At 60.7% G+C, this 23,720-nt stretch overlaps 2 protein-coding genes across 2 annotated transcripts in view; one reads left to right on the forward strand and one right to left on the reverse strand.

Annotated features, from left to right (window-relative positions):
- Positions 1-1,606, forward strand: part of EVL (Enah/Vasp-like) — a 152,971-nt gene extending 151,365 nt beyond the window's left edge. Inside the window, 1 exon segment of the mRNA XM_030319957.1 lies at positions 1,124-1,606. Coding sequence (XP_030175817.1) covers positions 1,124-1,161 — 38 coding nt within the window. The 3' untranslated portion in view covers positions 1,162-1,606.
- DEGS2 (delta 4-desaturase, sphingolipid 2) lies at positions 1,399-23,186 on the reverse strand. Its single transcript, XM_030319955.1, has 3 exons — positions 23,044-23,186; positions 5,667-6,409; positions 1,399-3,980 (listed from the first exon to the last, which is right to left on the reverse strand). The coding sequence occupies exons 1-3, from the start codon at positions 23,123-23,125 to the stop codon at positions 3,834-3,836; spliced, it is 972 nt and encodes a 323-aa protein (XP_030175815.1). The 5' UTR covers positions 23,126-23,186; the 3' UTR covers positions 1,399-3,833.
- Between the last annotated feature and the right edge of the window lie 534 nt (positions 23,187-23,720).

Raw genomic sequence — 23,720 nt, forward strand, 5'->3', positions numbered from 1 at the left:
TGGACAGAGGGGAGGCCGGGGTGGGAGCCCACCTGAAGCGCCCGCTGACCTGGACCCCCCCCCCCCCCCGCCCGGGGCTGTGTGAGCCGCACCCTGTCCTTGTCCTCGCTTCAGCTGAGAGCTGAGGATACTCGTTCCTATTTGTTCTGCACCCCACCCCCACCCCCACCCCCACCCCCCCCCCAGGCCTGGGCTGGGCAGATGGGCAGATAAGGAGTTAATGAGTGAAGTGCAAGGCCACCCCGGAGCCAGAGAGGAGACGCAGGCCCACTATTAACTCTGCTTTATTGCTGGGGGCCCCACCTGGGAGGGGCCGGCCAGCTGGCCCCAGGGCCAGAGCTGGTGTGTGGCCGGAAGCAGGGCTGCACAGCCAGCCTCCCTGCAGGGGGAACGGGCGGGGACGCAGGCAGTGGGGTGCGGCGGGAAGCACGTCTCCAGGTCTCGCTCTCCCCTCTGCCGTCGGTGCAGCCACAGGTGGGAACTGCCTTGTGGGTGGGCCTCGCGGGAAGTGGCGGGCAGCGCGGGTGCTCCAAGAGGCATCCCCTTGTCACTTGAGAAGGGCCCAGCACTCAGCTCTTTCTCCTGGCCTTTGGCTCCAGGCCCAGTGGGGTCTGTCCAGGGAAAGGCCCAAATCTGGGGGAGAACCAGGAGGGGTGGGGACAGGAGGCAGCCCTGCAGGGGAGGCGGAAGCAGGAGCCATCCCCCCCCCCGCCCCCCGCTCGAGGCCAGGCCCTTTCTGCCGCCACTGCCAGAAGCGGGGCCCCGGGACCTCCGGGCAGAATCCGGTGCCCACCGTGCCCAGAACTGCCCGGGGCTCCTGGTGTCCACAGGCCCTTCGCCAGCCCCGAGGCAATAGGCAGGTGAAGCCCCCCACCCCTACCTCAGCTCATCCTCTACCTGGAGGGGGTGCTTTGCTGTCACCCCAAAGTCTGCACAGAGTCTGCTGCCCCGCTTGACCTCTAGCCTGTGCCTCGCGACCTCTGGGAGCCTGGGTGAGGCTCTCAGGAGAGCAGGGCAGACTCCAGAAAGGACCTCTGGGCGGGGGCGGGCGTGGGGGACAGGGCCTGCCGAGAATCAGGGCTCGTCCCTGCTGTGCCTGAGCCTGTCCTGTCCCGTCCCTCAGCCATCAGGCAGGAGCTGAGTGGGATCAGCACCTCATAGTGCCCTCGGCCCCCGCTGCCACCGCCGCCGACAGAGACCCCAGGCCACCCGCCGGCGGGGACACAGCGAGGAGCCCAGCCGCCGGCCCCAGGCCTCCAGCGCCTGCGAGCGCTCACCGACGCTGGGAGGTGCTCCAGTTACGAGTGTTAACGCGTGATAGAGTATCAAAATGAGGAAACAAGTTCCAATTTCTGGATTTTTTTAGATTCTACCTGACACGGCACCGGTCTACTCGCCTTTTTTGTATTTTATATTTGCCTATTTAAGTGTACATTTCTTTGGTTTATAGAGGACTCCCCAGATCACACGCTTCATTAGATGGTTTCCGAGTTTTCTCCTAGGTGATGCGGTCAGCGGCGAGCGGTCCCCAGCGTCGTGGTGGTTGAAGTCTGTCCACGCACCGCGGTGTCTGTGTCCACGTGCTAATAAACGCTTACTGTCCACACCCCTGGCTCCGGCTCACTCTCCCGCGCAGGCTCCGGCCGCTCCTGGCTGAGGACGCCGTCCCTCGGGGGAGCAGAGGGGCCAGCAGAGGCCTCGGCCGGTAGCCAGGCTGAATGCAGACGGGGAAGGCGGGAGCGGGGGCCGGGGCAGCTCGCGCGCTTCCAGCCGGCCCGCGACGGTCTCCCCCAGGGGTGGGCCCTGAGTGCCGTCCACGCTGCAACCTCAGACTCCACGTGCGTCCTGACCGCAGGGCCGGGAGTGGCAGCTTGGGCTCCGCGAGGCAGTAGGAGAGTGAGGCAGGCTGCATCCTCCAGGAAGGACCACCGCCCTGGCCCGCACGCCCGCCCGAGGCATATGCCAGCGCTTCACACGTTCCCCTTCCGAGCCAGAGACGGTCTGACCCTGTGCCGGGAGCAGGGCCCCGGCCAGTGGCCAGGCCTTGGAATCCTGGACCATCTCACGGCCACCACAGGCACGGCAATGTGCCCAGCCATCCTGCGGGGGCCTCGTGGGAGGGGAGGAGGCGGGGCCCGCCGTCCGGCTGATGACAGGGGACTGCTGTTTTCTAGCCGGGCTCTGGACCACCCCCCCCACCCCCCCACCCCCGTCTCCTCGAGTGCTCCCAACAACCGTGCGGACAGGAGCCGGATGGTTCTGTCGGGAGGTGAGCAGCCCCCAGGGCCGGCAGTGGTTCTGGTTGTAACCCAGGGCGACAGATTCCAGGCCCACTGATCCTGTCATCTGGGGTCTGGCGGGGAGCTGGCAGGTGGTGACAGTCTCCTCCTCGGGACAGCTCTGCGGACAGGTGGGCTGGCAGGCCCCGAGGAGTCCCCAGGCCGGCGGCGGGAGGGGCTGCGCTCACCTGGCTCGGGCCAGCCTGTTTGCACAGGGAGGGGCCCCGTCCGGGCTCAAAGTACTCCCGCCATGCTGCGCTGCCTCACACAACAGCCCCGGGGCCCGGGCCTCTTCCCAGGGCCATCCCGGTGTCAGACCGTTCTCGGACACAGGGGTGCCTGGCACCACATGAGGCCACTCCCAGTCCCGGGCAGGAAGTCCTTGCGCAGCACCGGCCAGGTTTCGGGCCCTGGGAGCTGCCACGTGCCTTCCTGACAGCCCTCCTCCCTCTCCTGGGCCAGCTCACAGGGCCCAGCGGTGCCCACGGCGGCGGGAGGGAGGGGGGGTCCTCAGCCTCCCCAGCCTTAGGCACCCCTCCTGCTGCCTGCCTGCCTCTGGGAGACCAGGACCCCACCCCTTGCAGCCCCCAAGGGCCAAGGGCCGTGCCCCCACCAGTAAAGACAGGGCCACCACCAGGGACACCAGCCTGCTTCCCTCAGGGCCGTGGCTCACTCGGGCAGCCACCTGTCTGCCCAGTCACATGTCTCCCCTCCGTGCATCTGGCCTGCGGCACCCATTTATGAAGATCTCAAGTCCTTGGGGAGTCGCTCCGGGAGACAGACTCCACCCTGTCTGGGCTAAAACCTCTAGGGTCAGGGAGGGCTTCCCTCAGGCCAGAGCCTCGAGGTGGGGCGGGAGCACAGCTCAGGGGGGCAGTGTCCACACTCAGCCGGGCTGGAGAGGAGGGAAGACCGCTAACGAGGGGCTTCAGGGCCACGTGGATCCCCCAAGCCCCAGGATGTGCAGGGGCCACTCACAAAGGCAGGACCGCAGGGGTGCTAAGCACACAGCGTGAAGCGGCCGCAGTCCCCAAGGCCGGAGAGCAGGCGGGGTGCAGCCGGGGCCGGCCGGGAAGGAGATCCACAGGCCTGAGGCCTGCAGGGTCCGGCTGGGGGGGGGGGGGGGGCCTCAGTCTGAGGCTGGGCTGGAACCACGCCGCCCCTGGGAAGCACGGTCTGTGGATGTGAAAACAAAACACCGAACTGAGTTTAGGGCACGGGAACACCAGGGACGTCAGCTCGGTGGAGGCGGCACAGAGCACCCAGGGCAGGGCCAGGCCTCCGTCCCCGAGGCCCAGGAAAGGAGGGCCTGGCCTGGGTCGACGGTGCAGGTGCGGACCAAGCTTCTCCAGGCTGCATGTGTGCCCGCTGTGGCCGGATGCAGTCCTGGGTTCTGGGGGACAAGACCGCGGTCAGTGCGGGAACCAAATGCAGCGAAAGCAGCTCTGGGCACTGGGCTGGGGGTGGGGTGGGCAGTGACAACCCGCTCTGCAGCAGGGGGGGACGGGGCGGGGCAGCAGGCCCCCGGGTTCCGCTGGGTCCTCCGCCCCGGGCTCACAGACGCTCCTCCGCCAGCTTGCACACCCGCTTCACCCTGGCGTAGGGCCCCAGGGAGTCCTCGAGCACGAAGTCCCAGAGCACCTTCACCCACGAGTGGTGCTGCGGTAGGTGGTCGTAGTACTCGGGTGCGATCTTCCGCACCTGCAGAGGGGGCGGGCAGGGTCAGAGGTCGCAGGCTGGGGCACGCCTCTCTGCCACACACATGCACACGCGTGCGCACACACACACACACACACACCCGTCACTGCCCAGGGTACCCACGTCTAGCTCAGCCAGAGTGCTGCCTGAGGCGAAGGGGCCGCTGGCAGAGCCCCCTGCCCTAAATGGGGGTGAGCGCTTAAAAACGCGGCCTCCCCTTGGCGGAGCTCATGCCAAGTTTCTGCCCCCGGGGCCCCAGGTGGCCCAGCTTTCGTCCCTCAAGCGCCTGTGGGGTTCTGAGACGAAGCCTGGCGCGAGTTCGGCTGAGCCACCGTCGTGCCCACACTCCTCGCGCCCAGCATCCTGTGCCCTCTCCCGTCCCCCACACCCTCTGGCCTCGGCTCCCACCAGGCCCCCGTCCATCACCTGCCTTCCTCTCAGCCTCACCAGTCCCCATTTCCCAAATGGCGCACACCGCTCCCTCTAGCCTCCTGCCCCCTCGGCACCCACACCCTCAGCCCGCCTCCTCCAGGAAGCACTCCCGGCCGCATGGGCACACCGCCGCTCCACCGCCCGCCAACTTCAGGGGATGCCCTTCGCGCCCGCGCTCAAGGCCCGCTTTATAGCTGACGACCCGGCTCGAGAGACCAGGTGGCCCGCACGGGGCGTGAGCAGTGGGAGAAGTAAAGGCTCGCAGCGAGCCGGCCACACGTGCTTCTGTGACCACCTTGGGTCCAGATTCTGGCTCTGCTACTTCCTGAGGCAGGGAACCACCCCCCCGGCCTTGTCTGAGCCTGTGCCTCGTGTGTGAAATGCGGATAATGGGGAACGGGGGTCCTCGCTGCACGGGCTTGTGGCGAGGCCGAAGGGAGATGCTGCCCTGGTGCCCGGCACGCAGCCGGACCTCGGCCGCAGCGGCAGGAGAGGAGGGGGAGGTGAGGGAGGGCGGGACTGCACCCCCCGGGCCGGGCACTCGGGCCGTCGGGAGTCCAGAGTCACGCGGCCAGGGCACAAACACCCACGCGCCCCGACGAGTGCTCCCACTTCACCGCATGCACACACACACGCGCGTCCGTGTGGCGACATGCTCAGCCACACGCGCAAACATCTGCACACGCAGGCACGCGCACAGACTCAAACACTCCGACGTCCTCCCCACCGATGGATGCCTCCTCCGGCCACCCTGCGCCTCGGGTCTCTTTCTAGCCCCCCAGCGCCAGAGGGGCGCTCGTTCCCCTCCCCCTCCTTCTCTCCCTCCCTCCTCCCTCCTCCCGAAATTCCCCCCAGGGGGGCTCCCAAGGCGGAGGAAGCAGCTCAGGCCGAGCCACTTGGGTCACAAAGGGCAAGGCCCACCCCATCCTCTCTGTGCCACCAGGGCGCCCTGGAGGCCCACAGGGCAGTGACAAGAAACGAGCAGGGACAAGGGAGGCAGGGGCCAGGAACGGGAGGTGTGTCACACGCAGCGTGGCTGTGCTGCCCCCCCCCAGGCACAGAGAGGGCGAGTGGCCCGCCCCAGGACATACAGCCCAGGAACCGTTTCGCTAAACGGTGAAATGCCCCTCGAGCCCCTGCCCTCCCTGAAATCACCCCCTCACTCCGCAGCCAGCGGGCCCTCGCCTGTACCGTGCGGCCCCTCCCGCCCCCCCAAGCGCCCCCAAGCCCCCCCCCGCCCCACTGGGGCGCCCCTACCAGGGGCAGGTTGCAGCCCGGGATGCTGGGGAAGTCGTGGTGCTCCACGTGGTAGCCCACGTTGAAGGTGATCCAGTTGAGGGGCCCGTAGTAGGAGTAGGTCTCGTGGCCCTTGAGGAACATGTAGTGCTCGGCCACGAAGTGGCCCGAGATGGGGTGCAGGCCCAGGCCCAGCAGCGTGCTGGCCAGCAGGTAGACCACGGGCTTGAGCCCCCAGAGGGCGAAGATGGCGGCGTCGGCGGCCAGCTGCACCAGCGCGTTGAGCACCTCCATGCGGGTCACGGCCTTGGGGTGCACGCACAGCGGCCGCAGCGAGTAGAACAGGGGCTGCAGCGCCAGCCAGAGCAGCTTGCGGGCCGGCGTGCAGAAGAGCCAGCCCTCGAGGCGCGTGGGCACGTCCACGTCCAGCCCGTCGCCGCCCAGGTAGCGGTGGTGGTCCACGTGGTACTTCTTGAAGGAGGCGGCGTAGGGCACCCCCACCGGCAGGTTGGCGAACACGGCGAGCCAGCGGTTGCGCGCGGCGCGGCCCGTGCCGAAGGCGGCGTTGTGCGAGATGTCGTGGATGGCGAGCGTCAGCGAGTGGTTCACGCAGCCCCCGAACGCGTAGGCCCAGAAGAGCAGCCAGCGCCACGCCAGGCCCCGCACCAGCCAGCAGGCCAGCAGCTGCGCCAGCACCAGCGCCAGCACCGTCCACTTGAGGCGAGGGTCGGGCCGCATCAGGGCCTTGATGGCCGGGTACTTGGCTGCGGGGAGGGCGGAGGAGACAAGTGAGGGGGGTGTGGCCACGCGGCCGGGCCTCCCCCTCCCCCGCCAGCCCTCCCTCCCTCCTTCCAGCAGCCACGGGGGGGGGGGGGGGGAGGGGGCGGGGGTCACTCGAAGGCGTGGCCCTGCGTCTGGGGACCTAGGATCGATCCTTCGGGGGCAGGGGGGGCCCGCGGAGGCAGCCGACCTGCCTCCCCCACCAGCTGGGGGCTCCCGCGGGACTTCCCGGGGTGGGGGTCTCTGCCGCCCGCCCAGGAGCAGGCGTCAGCACAGGTCACAGAAACGTAGTGCCCGAAATGGAAGCGGCACATGGCTGTGGGGGGGGGGGGGGGGGGGGGGGGGCTTCCGAGAGGCTCCAGGGACGCGGTGCACGTGTCGCCCAGGCACATAGGGAACCTCGGAGGGCGCAGGGGAGGGGACACAGAGGGCCCTGGCTTTGTCGCCAGTGTTGCGGTTCTTACACAAGATCTGAAGGAAACATGATAAAATGGTGAATGCGTTCATTTGGGGTGGGGGGTGTTTGTTATAGAAACTTTGGTACTTTTCTGTATTTTGTTCTACAGGAAAGAAAAGGACAATGACAGTGAGAGTGGGCCAAGCAGGGGAGGGCCTTCCAGCCAACAAGCAGCCAGACACAGCAGGGACAGCACAAGAGTGGGGGGCAGGAGAGGGAAAGGGGGAGAATGCCTTCTAGAAGCCTCCCTGACTGCTCTGTGGCGGGGGGTGGGGGTGGGCGAGTAAGGAGTCTGGTGCTGTGTCCAGGGATGGGGAGGGACAGCACCAGTGATTGTCACATGCTCAGGGTGACAAGTGCTCCTCAGGTCTGCTCTGTCCCCTGGTTCCCAGGGCAGGGCACACAGGCCCTCAGAGGCAGAGCACAGATCTGGAAACTGAGGCTAGTGACAACAGGGGTTTATCCCAGGCACGCTCAGGACAGCCGGTGCCAGTCTCCGGGCAGCCTCGGGCTCACCAACCACAGGCTGGCACATGAACAGCGTCCCCAGGACCACAACAGAGGCTGGGCCCCAACTGGAACCGGCCAGATGAAGGGTAAATCCTGCCCAGCCCTTTCCTCTAACTGACCCAGGAAGCCACTTCCCTTTTGTGCTCAGAAGAGAAGGATGTGACAGCTCGGCTCAGCCCCCCCTCCGCGGCCCCCATGGCCAGGCCCCTCCACCCTCCTCCCAGCCCACAGAACTTGCTGTCAGAGCCACCCAGTGATCGAACAGTCTGCTTCATAGGTGGTGAGCCGCCTGTCCCTGGGAGTATGCAAAGAGAAACACAACAACATGGGCAAAGGGATTCTGCCCCAGGCAGAAGGGAGACTCAGGTTCAAAATCCTCCTGCCCAAGAGGCCACACTACAAGCCCATCTTGGGGTTAGTCTGGATGTTGCTGTGTGGCCAGAGGTGTGTTCCCACCCTCTCTGGACCTTGGTGTCCCAGCATGTGATGGCAAGGGTGTGACATGCCTCACAGGCTATCTGTCCCCACAGAACAGTCCTGGTTCCACGAACGCAAACAGCCTTCATCTGCCGGAGATGCTGGGGGGCGTTGGAGTTCCCAAGTCCTAGAACAGCAGGCCACCTCTGCCCAGAGATCAACAGAGTCTCCCCCCAGGCAGCACTTACACCAGCTGCGCCCCCCCGCCCCCCGCACTCAGGGACCACCTCTGGGACAGTGCCAGCCCTCAGGCCTCCAATCTTCACAAAGCCACCGGGCCCTTTGATCCTGGGACCCCTCTCCCTGAAGCTCGGCCAAGGACACCACCAGGACAGTGGTCACAGCACAAGTATAAAAACAGAACTTGGGAACAAGCAGGCAAGGCAAGCGACGGGTGACAAACCTCAGCTCCACTCAACGGGAACACAAGGGCCCCAGATTCCCCGGGGGGTGGGAGAGAGCGGCATTCGGAGCAGGTTCAGACCCTCGCTCCAGATGACAGTTTAATATCCGGAATATATAAAGATCTCCTACAGCTCAACAACAAAGACAGACAACCCAATTTGAAATGGGCAAGTGACCTGAACAGACATTTCTCCCAAGACGTGCACCTGGCCAATTAGCACATGAAAAGATGCTCCACGTCAGCCATCAGGGAAATGCAAATCAGAGCCACAAATGAGACACGCTACACACCCGCTAGGATGGCTGTAATAAAACAGTTAATACCAAGAGTTAGGGGCCGACCTGGAGTCCTTGTTCGTGCACTGCTGGTGGGAATGCAAAATGGCGCGGGCGCTGTGGAAGACCGTTGGGCGGTTCCTCAAAGAGCTAAATGTAGACTTAGCGTGTGCCCCAGCAATTTCACTTCTCAACAGGTACCCCAAAGAACTTAAATCAGGGACACACACGAGACCCGTACGCCAATGTCCACCGTACGCCAATGTCCAGCACACTAGTCACAGCATCCAAAGGCGGAAAACAACCCACGTGTCCAACAACAGATGAACGGCTAAACAAAAAGGGGGCTGGCCACACGGTGGGATATCATTCAGCCATCGAAAGGAACAAAACTTCCAGTCGAAGAACAACCGAGTCCCAGGGGTGCAGTGGCCGCCACGGTGACTATAGTTGATAACACCTTGTTGTAGATTTGAAACTCGCCTCGAAAGTAGATCTTCTTCCATTCGGGAACCTAACGACAAAAGTGTCTGTAAGCACCCGTGGTGACACATGTTAAGGAGATATACTGTGGCGATCCTTTTGCAACATATACAAACACCGAGTCCTCCTGTTGTACACCTGACCCTAGTATCGTGTTATATGTAACTATGCCTCAATTTAAAAAATTCCGAAAGGGGCGCCTGGGTGGCTCAGTCGGTTAAGCATCCGACTTCAGCTCAGGTCACGATCTCGTGGTCCGTGAGTTTGAGCCCCGCGTCGGGCTCTGGGCTGATGGCTCGGAGCCTGGAGCCTGCTTCCGATTCTGTGTCTCCCTCTCTCTCTGCCCCTCCCCCGTTCATGCTCTGTCTCTCTCTGTCCCCAAAATAAATAAACGTTAAAAAAAAAAATTTAAAAAAAAAAAATTCCGAAACACCTCTGTTTCACAATGCCGACTCCCTAATCCTGCTCCCTGAAACGGACTCCCGGGTGAACTACCAGCGCTGCAAAACCAAATTTTTTTAAAGGGAGGAAATGTTGACACAGGTTACAACATGGACGAGCCTTGAAGACACGACGTTGAGGAAAGAAGCCAGAAACAGAGGCCGTGTGGTTTATGACTGTACTGACACGAACGTTGAGAACAGGCAAGTTCATAGAGACAGAAGGGAGGGGTGAGCAGGGGCTGGGGAGGGGGTCGCAGGGGTGGGGGGGGAGCGGTGACGGGTCTGTTGGGAGCCCCAAAAAGGTTTCGGAAACAGCAACGGCACACAACCGTTGCCACCAGATCAGGCACCTAAACGTGGTTACAGCGGCAAACGGTACGTTACGTGTATTTCACAATAAGGAAAAGGTTAAGAAAAACAACCCCAGCTCAGGGCGCCTGGGCGGCTCGGTCGGTTGAGCGTCCGACTTCGGTTCCGGTCACGATCTCACGGCTGGTGGGTTCGAGCCCAACGCGGGGCTCTGTGCCGACAGCTCGGAGCCCGGGGCCCGCTTCGGATTCTGGGTCCCCCCCACTCTCTCTCTGCCCTCTCCCGCTCATGCTGTCTCTCTCTGCCTCTCAAAAATAAATGAACATTAAAAACAAAAAAACGAAACTACAGTCCCGGCTCTGGGCAGGCTGGTTCGACCGCAAGCCTCCGCGGCTGAACCACGGCCAGGGTCACCGGCAGGACTAACAGATAAGGCACGGGGCAGCTCCGGCTGAGCGGCCACGGCGGGCACGCCGACCAGCCTGCAGTCGGGATGACCGCCTGGTGCACCGGGGAGGCCAGCTTTAAGGAGCAGGTCGCCAAACACGGCCACAGAGGCTTGCCGCTGTGCAAATGGGACACGGGGGACTGCCTTCACCCCGGGGGCCGGCCCGCGTTGCCTAGCGGCCGCTGAGCTTCCGCCTGCGTTGCGGGAGGTGACTGGGCCGCCCCACAAAAGTCAGAGGCCCCGTGGGGTGCACGCGGGCAGAGGAGTCCTCGGGATGGCAGTGCGAAGGCCCTGCCACCTTAAGCCAGGAGAACCCCTTCACAAGATGGAGGGAGATGCCGGCAACGGGGGGGCGGGGGGACAGAATGACAGCCCCCCACAGCCCCCCACGTCCCAATCCCATAACCCGCGAGTAGGTTTGACGACACAGCAAGAGAGAAGCAAGGGCGAACAGGGCAGTCAGGTTACTAGGAACGGACCTTACTACACGAGAATGACCCTGGATCTTCCGGCGGCCCAGCGTCATCCCAGGGCCCTACCCGTGGGGGAGCAGGCAGGAGAGGGGGTCCCGGGGGCGCCGAGAAGGGCTCCGCCGGCCCCTGCTGGTGTGAAGGTGGCGCTGGAGGAGGCGGGTGCAGGTGCCTGCAAAGCTGGAAAGGCCTGGAACCAGATTCTCCCCCAGGGAGAGCACGGCCCTGGGACACCCTCACATCAGCTGGGCGAGACCCGTGTCAGACTCGTGACCTCCAGAACTGCAAGAGAACACGTGTGGTGTTCGAAGCCCCCCGGTTTGTGGAAATCTCACCCAAGAAAACTCACCCGGCACCGGGACCAGGGAGGAGGAAGCCGCACGGCTGGGCCAGCCACCCGGGTCCGCTCCTCCTCTGCCCTGACGTCTGGCGCTGGGCGCGGGGCCACTCACACTCGGTCCTGCCCCTGAGGGCCGGAGGGGGATGAGCCAGCACTGCGCTCGCCCAGGTTCTCCCCCCAGGTGGGCACGAGACCAAAGGACCCGAGCCTGGGAGCGGGGACTGCCGTGTGGGCCCCACGCAGAAGGGGGGACAAGGGGCAGGCCTCGTCCAAGCTTGCTCCTCTCCCAAGAGGGGGTCAGAGTGACAGGCGACACTTCAGAACACAGGCCTGTACTTCCTGGGAAGACCAGTGCTGGGGGGCGGGGGGATGTTGGTGGAGGGAGTGGGGGGGGACTGGGAGCTGGGAATCCAGCAGCCACAATGAGGTGAAGCCGGAGAAAGAAGAAAGGTCTTCACGACGGCCAGGAAGTTCTGGCCACCTCAGCCATCAGCCGACACGCTCACCCACGGCCCGGGGCCGGGGACACCACAGAGTCCCCCTAACCTCTGCACAGCTGGATGTCAGGTCGGGACATCCAGGTCACAGGTCACAGGGCTCTCCGCCAGCCTCCCTTTTACGAGGGGCGGCCCCCGGGGCACCAGCCCTCCCCCCCGGGCAACCAGCGGCCTGGCCGGCACCTGCCAAGGCACACGCGAGAGCTGACCCAGGAAGCTGAAGGCCACCAGCTTCTACAGGGTTAGTTCCCATGCTTCCCCTTGGAAGGAGGCCAAGCGTGGGCACCAGGTGAGCAGCCTGGCAAGCTGGGGGACACTGGGGACCAGGACCCCAGCTCTGGGATCAAGGCCAGCAAACAGGCCAGTCCCGTGCTCCTCAGAGGCAGCTGTGACCTCGGACAGTGGGCGCCAGATGCCCCACCTGTCGAACAAAGACAGCGAGTCCTACCTGTGGGGAGCAAAGGAGCGCACCCTTGAGGACCCACCCCTGCCGAGCCCACCTTCGGGGAGCCCGGTGCCCCTTCTCCTTTACCTGACAGTGTCCCAAATCCTCGGCTGCCCCCAGCCCAGGCGGCCACACTACCTGCCCACCCTTGTCCGCACATCTGAGAAATGGGGTGATACTCCTACCTGCCTCCCGGGGCTGCAGTGAGGCTGGGATGACGGCTCCGGGCCCTGGGAGCTGTCTTATTGCTATTAAATGCGGTTTCCTGATCTGAGAATAAAAACATCCTACTTCTGACCTATGGGGGGGCTCGGGTGCTGCTCCTGGAGGCTGATCTGGCCCAGCTTGCTTTGACCTACGAGAACGAGCCCAGCGCTCCCGGGCCGGGAGGGTCACGGGGTCCAGCCATCCTGCTGGAAGCCTGGAAAGTGGGGCCGATGTCCCAGCTGGACTCCAGGCAGGGCAGGGGCGATGCCTACAAGGGGCCAAGCACGTGAGCCCCAGATCACCTCCACTACCTGCCGGGAGGCGCTTCCTGGACACAGTGTGGGGAGGAGGGGCCCAGCAGCCATCAAGGAGAAGGCAGAGCCCAGGGGCCTTGGCTGAAAGTGTATGTGGGGCGAGGCACCAGAAGGGCTCAGAGACCACAGTCAGGGAGCTGGGCCCCACCTTAGGAGCGGGGCTACTCTGGACCTTCCCATCGTGAGAAAACTCAAGCCTCACTCGAGGAAACCTCAAATACCTGACTTTTCAATTCCAGAGCTTCCCGGTTCCAGAGGAGATGCTCTGGGGACCACTGGCCACTCAGGACCAGAGGTGGACGTCACTGGGCACCGTATGGAGCGGGGTAACTGAAGCCACGGGCTGGAGGTGTCTAGCCAAGGAGGGGCCATGAACAGGAAGACAAGACAGGTGCCCCCAGTGCACTTAGCAAGGTCATGGCGGCCTCAGCAGGAGCCATTCCAGCACAGCCAGGGGCAAGATGGCAGTGGGGTAGGGAGATGCGGGGGACAGGATGAGTGCGGGCATGGGGGGCATGGGGGACGGAGGGAAGTTTGGCTGGGGGGTAAGAGGAGAAGGAGGAAAGCACCCGCGGACAGCAGAACGAGAGGACGGAGATGCTGGGGCGGGGCTCACGGAGCAGGCAAGGGGGTGCTGGCCCTGTAGGAGCGGGGGCCTCTTCCAGGGGCTCAGGGAAGGACACAGCCCTGGGCTCCACGTTCTCTGGGCCCCAAGAGAGGGGGATGCCCAAAGGCGAGGCAGAGAACCCCACACTGCTGGCAGCTCCCACGAGGAGCCGCAGCCCTGGCTGGACATCCAAGCCTGGCCCAGCCTGACCAGGCCCTTCCCCACGGTGGGACCCCAACTGATGGCGGCGGGGGTCGGGCTGGGGGGGGCCCTGACGACTCAGGCCTCCAGCTCAGAGACCACAGGAGCTGGACCAGGCCCCGCATGCTTCGGGGGCTCTCTGCTCCACAGGCAGCCCGGAGCCCCGCCTGGACGGCCACCTGGAACCAGAGACAAACAGACCCATGCGAATGTCTTCCAGCAACAGCCCGGGGCGGGCACGGCCCAAGGCAACTGGGCAAGCAGCCACCAACAACAGCCGTCCTTAGAAGTCCCACTGCCCAGCCCTGACGCGGAAAGGAGGGTCTGAGGTGTAGGCAGGCCGGGAAAGAGGGTGACAGTGCTGAGACTTGGCCTGGGGACCCCCACCGCCAGGCCCGCAGGATGCACGCAGGGGCCCGGGTGAGGGCTGGGACATCGGCGGGTACGCCACGCGGGGAATCTGACACACGGGGATCCGGCCTTCACCACCCTGCCCCGGAGGGGGCCATCCCGCCACCGCAGAGACGAGGAAGCAGGGGTCCCCCCACAAGGTGAAACAGCTGCCTGATTTCCAGAGCACCGTCCCCTCCCTGCCAACCGGAGAGCCAGAAAGAGCGCTCTGAGGGGCCTCAGCCCCCCAGGGGGAGCCTCTTCCCGGGACCGGGCTACGTCGTTGCCAGGGCAAAGCACCCAGAGAAAACCCTGGTCCCAGCTCGGGAGACCGGCTCTACCGCACAGGGACCGGCTCTGTCCCTCTCTGGGCCAGCTTGTCACTGTCCACCTTGAAGGTGCTGGTTCTGACCGTGCTGGGGCTGTGAGCGCGCGGAGGGGTTCCCCAGGGCACCCAGTGTGGGGAAGCCTGGCTCCAGCAGAACTGTTCGTTTACATGCATCGCACGGATCTACACGCGTGACAGACGTGTTCGCAGGACCCAGAGAGCGGAGCGGGAGGATGGGCCCGCGGGACCCAAAGTGCCCCCACACCAGCCCCCTGGAGCGGCGTCACCATGGAAACTTCTCCTGAGAAACGCTGCTGGGCCCTCAGCCTCCAGAGGTAGCCGAGGAGGTCCCAAGGCCGCCCGGGCTCCCCCTCCCTCCCCCTGCCGACTGCTGGCCTCGGGCAGGGCCCCCAGGAGCACGCGAGGCTTCCTCCTGCCGACACTGTGCCCCTCCACGTGCCAGGCCTGGCACCATCTGGGACGACATGTTCCTACCACCTCCCCGAGGAGCCCAAACCCCACCGCGTGACAGTCTCCACGGCCGTAGGGGAGGTCCTGGCCACTGCCTCTCATCGCCTAAGTGCTCCCAAGTCTAGAACATTCCACGGCACACAGCAACTCATGCTGTCCACCTGCTTCCCACCCCGGTGCCCAGAGCGCTTTCCCTCACGTCGCCGCCCGCGGTAACTTGACTACCCTCCCAACAAAGGCGCCTAAAGCCCTCATAATCCCCTCCTTCCTAAACAGCTTCCTTGTGGCCCTGCCCTGGCTCAGTGGCCTTCCCTCAGTGACCCCCACCTCCTTTTCCCTTCCAGAGCCAGAAGGCAAGTCTAATAACCCTGTCTGGTCAGTGCGGGAGGCACTGTGGGGACCCGGTTCGGCGCAGACAATGTAGAAAGTGACCCAAAGTGCCTTCAGGAGCCACCAGACCCGCCTCCTCACCTGCATCTCACTAAACCTGCTTTTTGTCCATTGACAAATATTTGCTGAAGGTCTTTGGCAGCCAGGCCCCAGATCCTGGAGATGGGAGGGGTTCCCAGGCTGTGCAGGGGTGGGGCATTGCCCTTCCAGGGCACGTATATAGTGTGTCCCAAAAGAAGGACACACACACACACACACACACACACACACACACACACACACACACCCATGCATGACATCAGGGTGGAAATCCGAAAGATGGAGAGTCTGGATGTAAGAACCTGGGAGTGACTGCACCTGTTCGCAAGCCATCTTGCAGGTAATGAAAATACTCCAAAACTGGATTATGTAACTTCAGTAAAGTCATTGGCCTGTGCCTTTCAAATGAAGGAATTTACGACATGTAAATCGCACCTCATAAAAGCTGGTACAAATTAACGAGCAAGGAGTTAGGGAGGTGGAGGAGGCCAGGGCACATGCCTCGGTGTGGAGGCTGGAAATGAGAGCTGGCACCTGTTCGTGAGTTGTCTGTCAGGGACAGTGGCTCTCCTCGGGCCCCGGGGACAGAGGAGGGTGGAAGACAGGCCCCGGCTGGTGCAGCCATGGGTCAGAGGTCTGCCTGACCCCTGACCGGCTGGGTAACTGCACGAGTGACTTAACACGTAGAGAGCGTCAATGTCAGGAAGGCAGAGACAGGACAGGCCAGGACAGGGTACAAGCGGCCCCCAGGGGGTGGAGGAGGGGCAAGGACAACAGACGGGGGCTTAGAGGAGAGGTCTGTGCTGCAGGCACCAGCCACACTCCTCCCTTCCCACATGCGTGCTCAGCACCGATTGCTGGTAGCTTGACATTGGCCATGAGAGAAATATGTCCAGAAATCTGCCAAATGCCCGGCTTGCAAACCAGGGCTTTTTATCCCCTCCAGAGAACACCAGCACATGCACGCACAGGAGACAGGAGTTCAGTAAATAAAGAATAGGGGACAAGAATTCAAGCAGAGGGAACAACATTTGCAAAAGCCATGAAGAGGGAGATGAGCGGATGGGGTGCGTCCCACAAAGTGGCTAGAGAGCAAAAAGCAAGGGGAAAGGGCAGGGGCCAGAGATGGGGACGCCCCAGGCGCCAGGGCAGAGGTGAGATTTTACCCTTTGGAGGATTTCGGTAGGGGAGGACGTAATCGGGTCAAAGAGGGTCCCCGAGTAACCCCTTAGGGATCACCTGTCGTCTGTGCTACCCAAATACCCAGCATGCCTCCTTCCCTCCCCACCCAACTTAGGGTCACAGCACCCCTTGCTTTCCTTGGAGAGCCCCTTCTCTCTGCTCTTACGATGCGACGCGACACTGTGGGGCCCCTGCCTACCACAGCCCCCTGCCCGCTGACCAGCCCCCGGACCCGAGGCTCCCTCCGGCCAGAGATTACCTGGCTCCAGGCCAGGCCGCTACTCAGGGCAGGAGGGGAGGGGGGACAGCTCTCTTTCTTCTGTGGGATCTCAGAGCTGGGGGGACCCAACCCGGGTGCTGCCTGCGGCCCGCCTGGCAGAGGAGAAGGCCTATATGGTGACCGAGGCGGGGACGAGGGGCATGGAGAGACGGGCCTTGTGGCCTGCCTGCCCCCACCCCTGCAGCGTCTCTGTGGTTGGGTGAGGAGAGGTCACAAACTCCCCCCGTCCCCAGCTTCAGCCAGCTCTGTTCTGGAATCACCACTTGCCACTGAGAAAGCCCCGGCAAGGGTTTCTTGCCTAAGCAAATAATGCAACAATTGCCAAGAGTCTTACTTCCTTGTTTCCTCTTTTGTTTTCCTTTGATTATTTGAATTTTTGTGTGTGTTTTGTTTTACCATGTGTGTGCCCTGTTTTCATAAGAAAAAAGAAATCACAAAGCTATTTGTTTTTAAAGACAAACCCAAAGCCAGCTTCTGATTCCCCTGCCACGCCTGGCTTGGCCTCCGGTCCGCGGCGGGTCACAGTCCTGCTGGCTCGGATCCCGCCCTCACAATACAGGGAGCCTCAGGCGTGGCCCCGGGAGACACGGCTCTTAGGGGGCTGCGTGGGACCCCCGTTTTCTTAGGATGCTGTGCCCTGAGGAGCATGTCCCCATCTAGGCAGGAGCTGGAGACAGACTTTGGCGCTGCCCCAAGGGCACTGTGGTTAGCTCCGGGCAAGGGCTTCCTGGGTTCTGACTCCCTCCCCGATTGGGATCTTTCTGAGCGTCCGCTGCCCACCCCACCCCACCCCCACACCCCCGGGGCTTGGCATGAGCCGCAGCGGCCAGGTGGGGCCGGGGGCCGGAACACATGGCCAAGCGGGACGTGACTGGAACACCAGTCTGGCCCCTGCAGCCTGCGATCTGTGTGGTCCTATGCAAGTGACCTGCCTTCTCTGAGCCCGGCTCTGCTGTCTCTTCTATAGAGAGAGACACCAGCAGCTTCACACGGAATTTCTCTCCGGCTGGGAATAGCACGGATGGCAGAGAGCAGAGATGCAAAGGCATTCCCTGTCCTTGGGGAGAACTCACCTGTGTGCCAGAGGAGCAAAGATCATCGCAGCCACCCATTACTGAGTGCTGGGCTAAGTAAGCACTTAACGCCACCTCATTTGACCTGCCCAGCAACTCTGGAAGGAACAACAACCCCTTTTAACCTCACCAAGGCTCGACTCGCTCCTCTGTTGGTTGACCTGCCCAGGGTTTACATGGCTAACGGCTGAGGGCTGAGGATGAAATCCACGGCCGAGCTCTAGAGCCCTGCAACCTTCCCCAGAGAGATAAGGACCTGATGGGTTGGAGCCTCGGAGGGAAATCCCAGAGGAATGCCGTCCCCAGCGGAGGCCAAAGTCCAGGAGGGCAGCCGGGCGGGGGCCGGGCCTCCTGCAGGAAATGGAATGGAGCAAGAGCCCTCACTAAACTCCAGGGGCATTTTTCACAGAACTAGAACAAACCATTCTAAAATGTCTACGGATTACATATACCGTGGAATACTACTTGGCAATGAGCAAGAATGAAATCCTGCCATTTGCAGCAACGTGGATGGAACCGGGGGGTGTTATGCTGAGTGAAATCAGTCAGGCAGAGAAGACAGATGTCATATGTTTTCACTCATATGTGGATCTTGAGAAACTTAACAGAAGACCATGGGGTGGGGGACGGAAACAGAGAGAGGAAGGGAGGCAAACCGTAAGAGACTCTTAAATACAGAGAACAAACTGAGGGCTGATGGGGGGTGGGAGAGAGGGTGATGGGCACTGAGGAGGGCACCTGTTGGGATGAGCACTGGGTGTTGTGAGGAAGCAATGAATTATGGGCATCTACCACTGAGCCAAGAGCACGCTGTACACGCTGTATGTCAGCCAACTGGACAATGACTTATATTAATAAATAAATAAAAATGAGAAAGCACACAGAAAAAAAAATTCCTATGGAAGAACAAAAGATCCTGAGTAGCCAGAGCAATCTTGAGGAAAAAAAGAACAAAATTAGAAGTATCACGCTCCTGGGCGCCTGGGTGGCTCCGTCGGCTGGGGGTCCGACTTCGGCTCAGGTCATGATCTCATGGTTTGTGGGTTCGAGCCCCGCGTCGGGCTCTGTGCTGACAGCTCGGAGCCCGGAGCCCGCTTCAGAATCTGTGTCTCCCTCTCTCTCTGCCCCTCCCCAACTTGCGCGCGCGCTCACTCTCTCTCTCTCTCAAAAAATAAATAAAAACATTAACAAATGAAGAAAAAAAAACGAAGTATGACGCTCCTGGATTTCAAACCATACTAACAAAGCTGTGGTAATCAAAACAGTATAAATTAGCATAAAAATAGACACACAGGATCAATGGAACAGAATAGAGAGCCCAGAAATAAACCCACACGCATACGGTCAATTAACTTACGACAAAGAAGGCAAGTCTATGCAGTGGGGAAAAGAAGGTCTCTTCAGTTAATGGTGCCGGGGAAACTGGACAGCCACAGGCAAAAGAATGAAACCGGACCACTTTCTTACACGATGCACAAAAATAAACTCAAAATGGATTACAGACTTGAATGCAAGGCCAGCTGTCCAAAAGCTCCTAGAAAAAAATATACGCAGTAAGCTCCCTGACATCAGTCTTGGCGATGATTTTTTTGGATTTCACACCAGCAGTAAGTAAAGGCAACATAAGCAAAAATCAAACAGGTGGGATTGCATCAAACTAAAAAGCTTCTGCACAGTAGAGGAAACCATCAACAACATAAAAAGGCATCCTGCGGAATGGAAGAAGATGTTTACAAGTCACATATCCAATAAGGGGTTAATATCCAAAGTATGTAAGGAACTGATACAACTCAATAGCAAACAAAAATTTGATTAAAAATGGGCGAGGTTGGGGCGCCTGGGTGGCTCAGTCGGTTAAGCGTCCGACTTCAGCTCAGGTCACGAGCTCGCGGTCCGTGAGTTCGAGCCCCGCGTCGGGCTCTGGGCTGATGGCTCAGAGCCTGGAGCCTGCTTCCGATTCTGTGTCTCCCTCTCTCTCTGCCCCTCCCCCGTTCATGCTCTGTCTCTCTCTGTCTCAAAAATAAATAAAAAAATGTTAAAAAAAAAATTTTTAAAAAAAAATGGGCAGAGCACTTGAATAGACATTTCTCCAAAGAAGACATCCAGATGGCCCACAGACACATGAAAAGATGCCCAACATCACTCATCGGCAGGGAAATAAATATGAAAACTGCAATGAAATGCCTTGTGGGAATGGCTGAAATCAACAACACAAGAAACAACAGGTGTTGGCGACCATGTAGAGCAAAGGGGGCCCTCGGGCACTGTCGGTGGAGACACCAACTGGTGCAGCCACCGTGGGAAACAGCATGGAGAGTCCTCAAAATATTAAAACTAGAAATACCATATGATCCAGCAAATCCACACCTCAGTATTCATCCAGAGAAAATGAAAACACTAATTCGAAAAGATATATGCGCTCCCCTGTTCATCACAGCATTATTTACAATCGCCAAGACATGGAAAGCAGCTCTTTCTGCCCATGGATCCTATCCCAGTGCGTTAATAAAACCACGTGTTTGCACTGAAAAAAAAAAAAAGAAAATATATGGAAACAACATGTCCGTCAACAGATGAATGGATGAACAGAATGTGTTATATATATAATCCAAAACTACTCAGCCACATAAAAGAATGAAACTTTGGGGTGCCTGGGTGGCTCAGTCAGTTAAGACTGACTTCGGCTCAGGTCATGATCTCACGGTTCGTGAGTTTGAGCCCCAGGTCAGGCTCTATGCTAACAGTGCAGAGCCTGGTTGGGATTCTCTCTCTCCCTCTCTCCCTGCTCCTCCCCCACTCAAGCGCTGTCTCTCTCTCTCTCTCTCTCTCTCTCTCTCTCTCTCTCTCAAAAATAAACATTAAAAAAAAAAAACAAAACAGATTGTGTCTCCCTCTGTCTCTCTCCCCCTTCCAGGCTTGTGCACCAGCTCTCTCTCTCTCTTTTTCTCTCTCTCTCTCCCCTCTCTCAAAAATAAATAAACATTAAAAAAAAAAAAAAAAGAATGGAATTTTGCGACACGTTTGCAACGAATGAATGGCTCCAGAGGGTATTAGGCTAAGTGAAATAAATCAGTTAGACAAAGACAAATACCACGTGATTCCACTTATAGGTGGGGTGGAATCTAAAAGACAAAACAAAACAAGACCCAGATTGATACATACAGATTGGTGGTTGCCAGAGGGGGAGGGACATGGGGGAATGGCTGAAGGGAATTAAGAAGTACAACTTCCAGTTATAAAGTAAATAAGTGATGGGGATGTAATGTACACCACGGAAACTGTAGTGGACAAAATTGTAGCAATTTTGTGTGGTGACCAATGGTAACTAGGTTTACTGAGGTGGTGATTCCACACTGCATACAAAGGTTCAATCACTATGTTGCACACCTGAAACTTACTAACATAATATTGTACTTCAGTAAAACAAAATAAAGAACCAAAGAGCAAGGAGGGGCGGAGCAGGAAGGAAGGACATCTAGGCAGGGCAGGATCACACGCCTGGGACTGAGGGAAAATGGCACCTTCCAAGTTCATGGGTTCAAAACCAGACAGCATCTGGAGGAAACGGTACAGAGGAATCCACAGCACCCAGTGCAAACTGGGAATGAGCAAAGCTTCCCGGGGAGTCAGCCCGAGACCTGATGCTGTCCCCGCACTGGCCCAAATCACCTCCTCTCTTCAAGCCTTCCAGCCTTCCTGGCCACCTTGTCCAGGAAGCTTCCTCTAATGGTTCCAGGGCCGGTGGCTTCTCTCTCTCTCTCATGTCCTGGAGTGCTGGGTACCACACTGGGCACCTTTTAACTTCCAAGGGCTCCTTTTAACATCACACCCTCTACGCCAGGCAAGATGGCTGTGCCCATTTTGCAGATTCAGAAAGTGAGTCTGCAGCCCAGAGTGTCTGGACCCCTCCAGGCAGCTCTGTGGGCCAGGATATGTCTCCCAGCCTTCTCCACCTGGGGCCAGGTGCTCTTATAAGGGCAAGGCAGGGGACAGCCAGGGAAAGGGAAGGAAATGGAGCCCTGCCTCAGCCCTGCGGTGGGAACAGCCAAGACACTTGCCCTCTAGGGAGACACAGGACCAGATAGTCACCAAGACCCCCCTGAGCGCCCCCAAGCAGTTCACAGGTGTTGGAGAGGATTCCGCCACACGTAAGACCACAACAGTGCTGGGTTATTGTTCGCCTCACAGCCGAAAACCACGAAAGTCACAAACCCACCCAGGGGTCTCGAGCCCATGAACCCCCAGCCACAACAGAGTACAGCCATGCACTAACCACTCAACAACACCCGGTGTCTGAGAGCTTTAAACGTAGTAAGATGGATATTTCCATAGTCTTGGAGCGGGGCAGGAAGACACCAAAGGGAAAACTCTAAAGAAAAAAAAAAAAAAAAAAGCCAATCCATGTGAACGCATTAAAAAAAAAAAAAGCTGCTGGGATAGCAAAAGACAAATTGTGAAGGAGAAAAATATGCGCAACATGTAGGACAAAGAGTTAAAAGCCTCCTATACAAAGAACTCCAACAATCAACAAGCGGACGACCATCCCAAGAGAAAAACAGAAGAAATTAAAATGTCCAATCAAACGTTGGAAACAATCATCCAAAAACTGCAAATTAAACACCGTGAACTAGTACGTGTCACGTGGCCGGCCGGTCTGATTAAAAGGTTTGCCAACCCCAGCTGTAGGCGAGGGCGTGGGAAACCGGGACCTGGACATTTCTTGGGAGGGAGGGGAGCAAGTCCACCCTGCTGGACTCCGGCCTGGTGCCGTGGCCGTGACTTGGTGGCACGCAGTGAAAGCTGTTGGGCAGGGGCGGGCTCTTTAACCTGCAATCCCCAGGGAAGGGCTGAGCACCCCAGGTCTAGAAGGAGTCACCGGCTGGAATGACGGCGACTACGCTGGTAAAAATGACTTCGCAGGACCCTAAATGACAGCGAAGGGCGGCCACCGTGCGTTAAGCTATAAAATACAGGACAGAACGGGCAAATGGGGTTCTTCGGTATAAGCTCTGTTTAAAAAAAAAGTGTCTCTCTCGTTGCACATTTGCTTCCTTCGAGGCGCTCAGTCGGCCCTAAACTCCCTGAGCTCAGCGGCCTCTGCGGACCCAGGAGGTCTGCCTTCGCGGGCAGGACGGCGCATCCCGCACACGGAGGGTCCCCGGGGGCGGACCCCTGCCCCACCACGTCGCCGCGCCCCAAGTTCACGCCCGGTGTGCCCCCCCCCCACCTCACCCCCCGGCGAGTGGCTTGCGTCCCACAGCCGGCACGCAACAGTCGAGACGCGCTTCCCAGGCACGCGGATCCGGGCTCGGGTCCTCGGATCCTGGACCCCAGGACGGAGGCAGACACGCAGGGGAGTTTCAGACCCGGGCAGGGGGACTGTCGGGGACCCGGGGCAGGGACCCTTGGAGGAGGAGGAGAGGTGGCGCTCCCACCCTCCCCGAAGCAGGGGCGGAGGAGTGCGCGCCGAGCACCCGGGCCGGCGCAGGAGCAACCCCGGGGCTCCGCTGGCCCGCGCCGTCTGACCGCCACGCGGGGCTGTCCCCACCCCGCGGCAGGGGCCGAGCTGCGCTCACCGAGCATCTCTTTGCGCCGCTGCGTGTGCGGCTGGTCGGTGTAGACCCACTCGAAATCCGTGCGACCCGCGCAGTTGCCCATGGTGGGGCCCGGAGCGCAGCACGGAGCGCGGCGCGCCGCTCCGCTCGCTTCCACCTGTCTGCCCGCCGGCGCCGCGGCGCGGGGACCTGACGGCCGCTCGAGGCGGGGCGGGGCCGGGGGCGGGGCCGGGGCGCCTCGGGAGGCGCGAGGGGGCGGGCACCGCGGGGCTGGGGCGCCGCCCCGAGCCGAGCCCGGGTTACCTCGGCTCGAAATGGGACTATCCGCGCGCCACCCGCGGGAGTCCCGGCCGCCAGGATGTGCGGGGACCTTCCGATGCGCTCGCTTCCCCCGCCCCCCCACCCCCGCCTAGCTCGCCCCGGACGGGTCGTCCGGTTTCATGCAGGCCCCGCCCCGCGGAGCGCCAGCTCTCCCCGTGGCCCAGACGCACCGGCGCTCCCGCCGCCCCTGCCCCCACCGACGAGCCTGTGACAGCGCCCCCTCCCGGTGGGGCCGGGGGTCAGGAGACGAGAGCTTAAATGGAAGGGACAGTGCGAGTCAAAGGAAGGTGGTCGGGAAAGACACAGCGATTCTCCCTCGCCTACCGATTCCCTACCCAGCCCTTTCACGCAGTAATGCAGTGGGCAGACGATGTGTC

Source organism: Lynx canadensis, chromosome B3 (genome assembly GCF_007474595.2).
Source record: "Lynx canadensis isolate LIC74 chromosome B3, mLynCan4.pri.v2, whole genome shotgun sequence".
Lineage (NCBI taxonomy): Eukaryota > Metazoa > Chordata > Mammalia > Carnivora > Felidae > Lynx > Lynx canadensis.

Bases quoted from the DNA above. Each gene is read 5' to 3' on its own strand.
- DEGS2 (XM_030319955.1), bottom strand. From the start codon at position 23,125: ATGGGCAACTGCGCGGGTCGCACGGATTTCGAGTGGGTCTACACCGAC. The intron at 6,410-23,043 runs GTGAGCGCAGCT...CCCTCCCCGCAG, and splicing joins GCGGCGCAAAGAGATGCTCG to CCAAGTACCCGGCCATCAAG. The intron at 3,981-5,666 runs GTAGGGGCGCCC...CCCCCTCTGCAG, and splicing joins CGGGCTGCAACCTGCCCCTG to GTGCGGAAGATCGCACCCGA.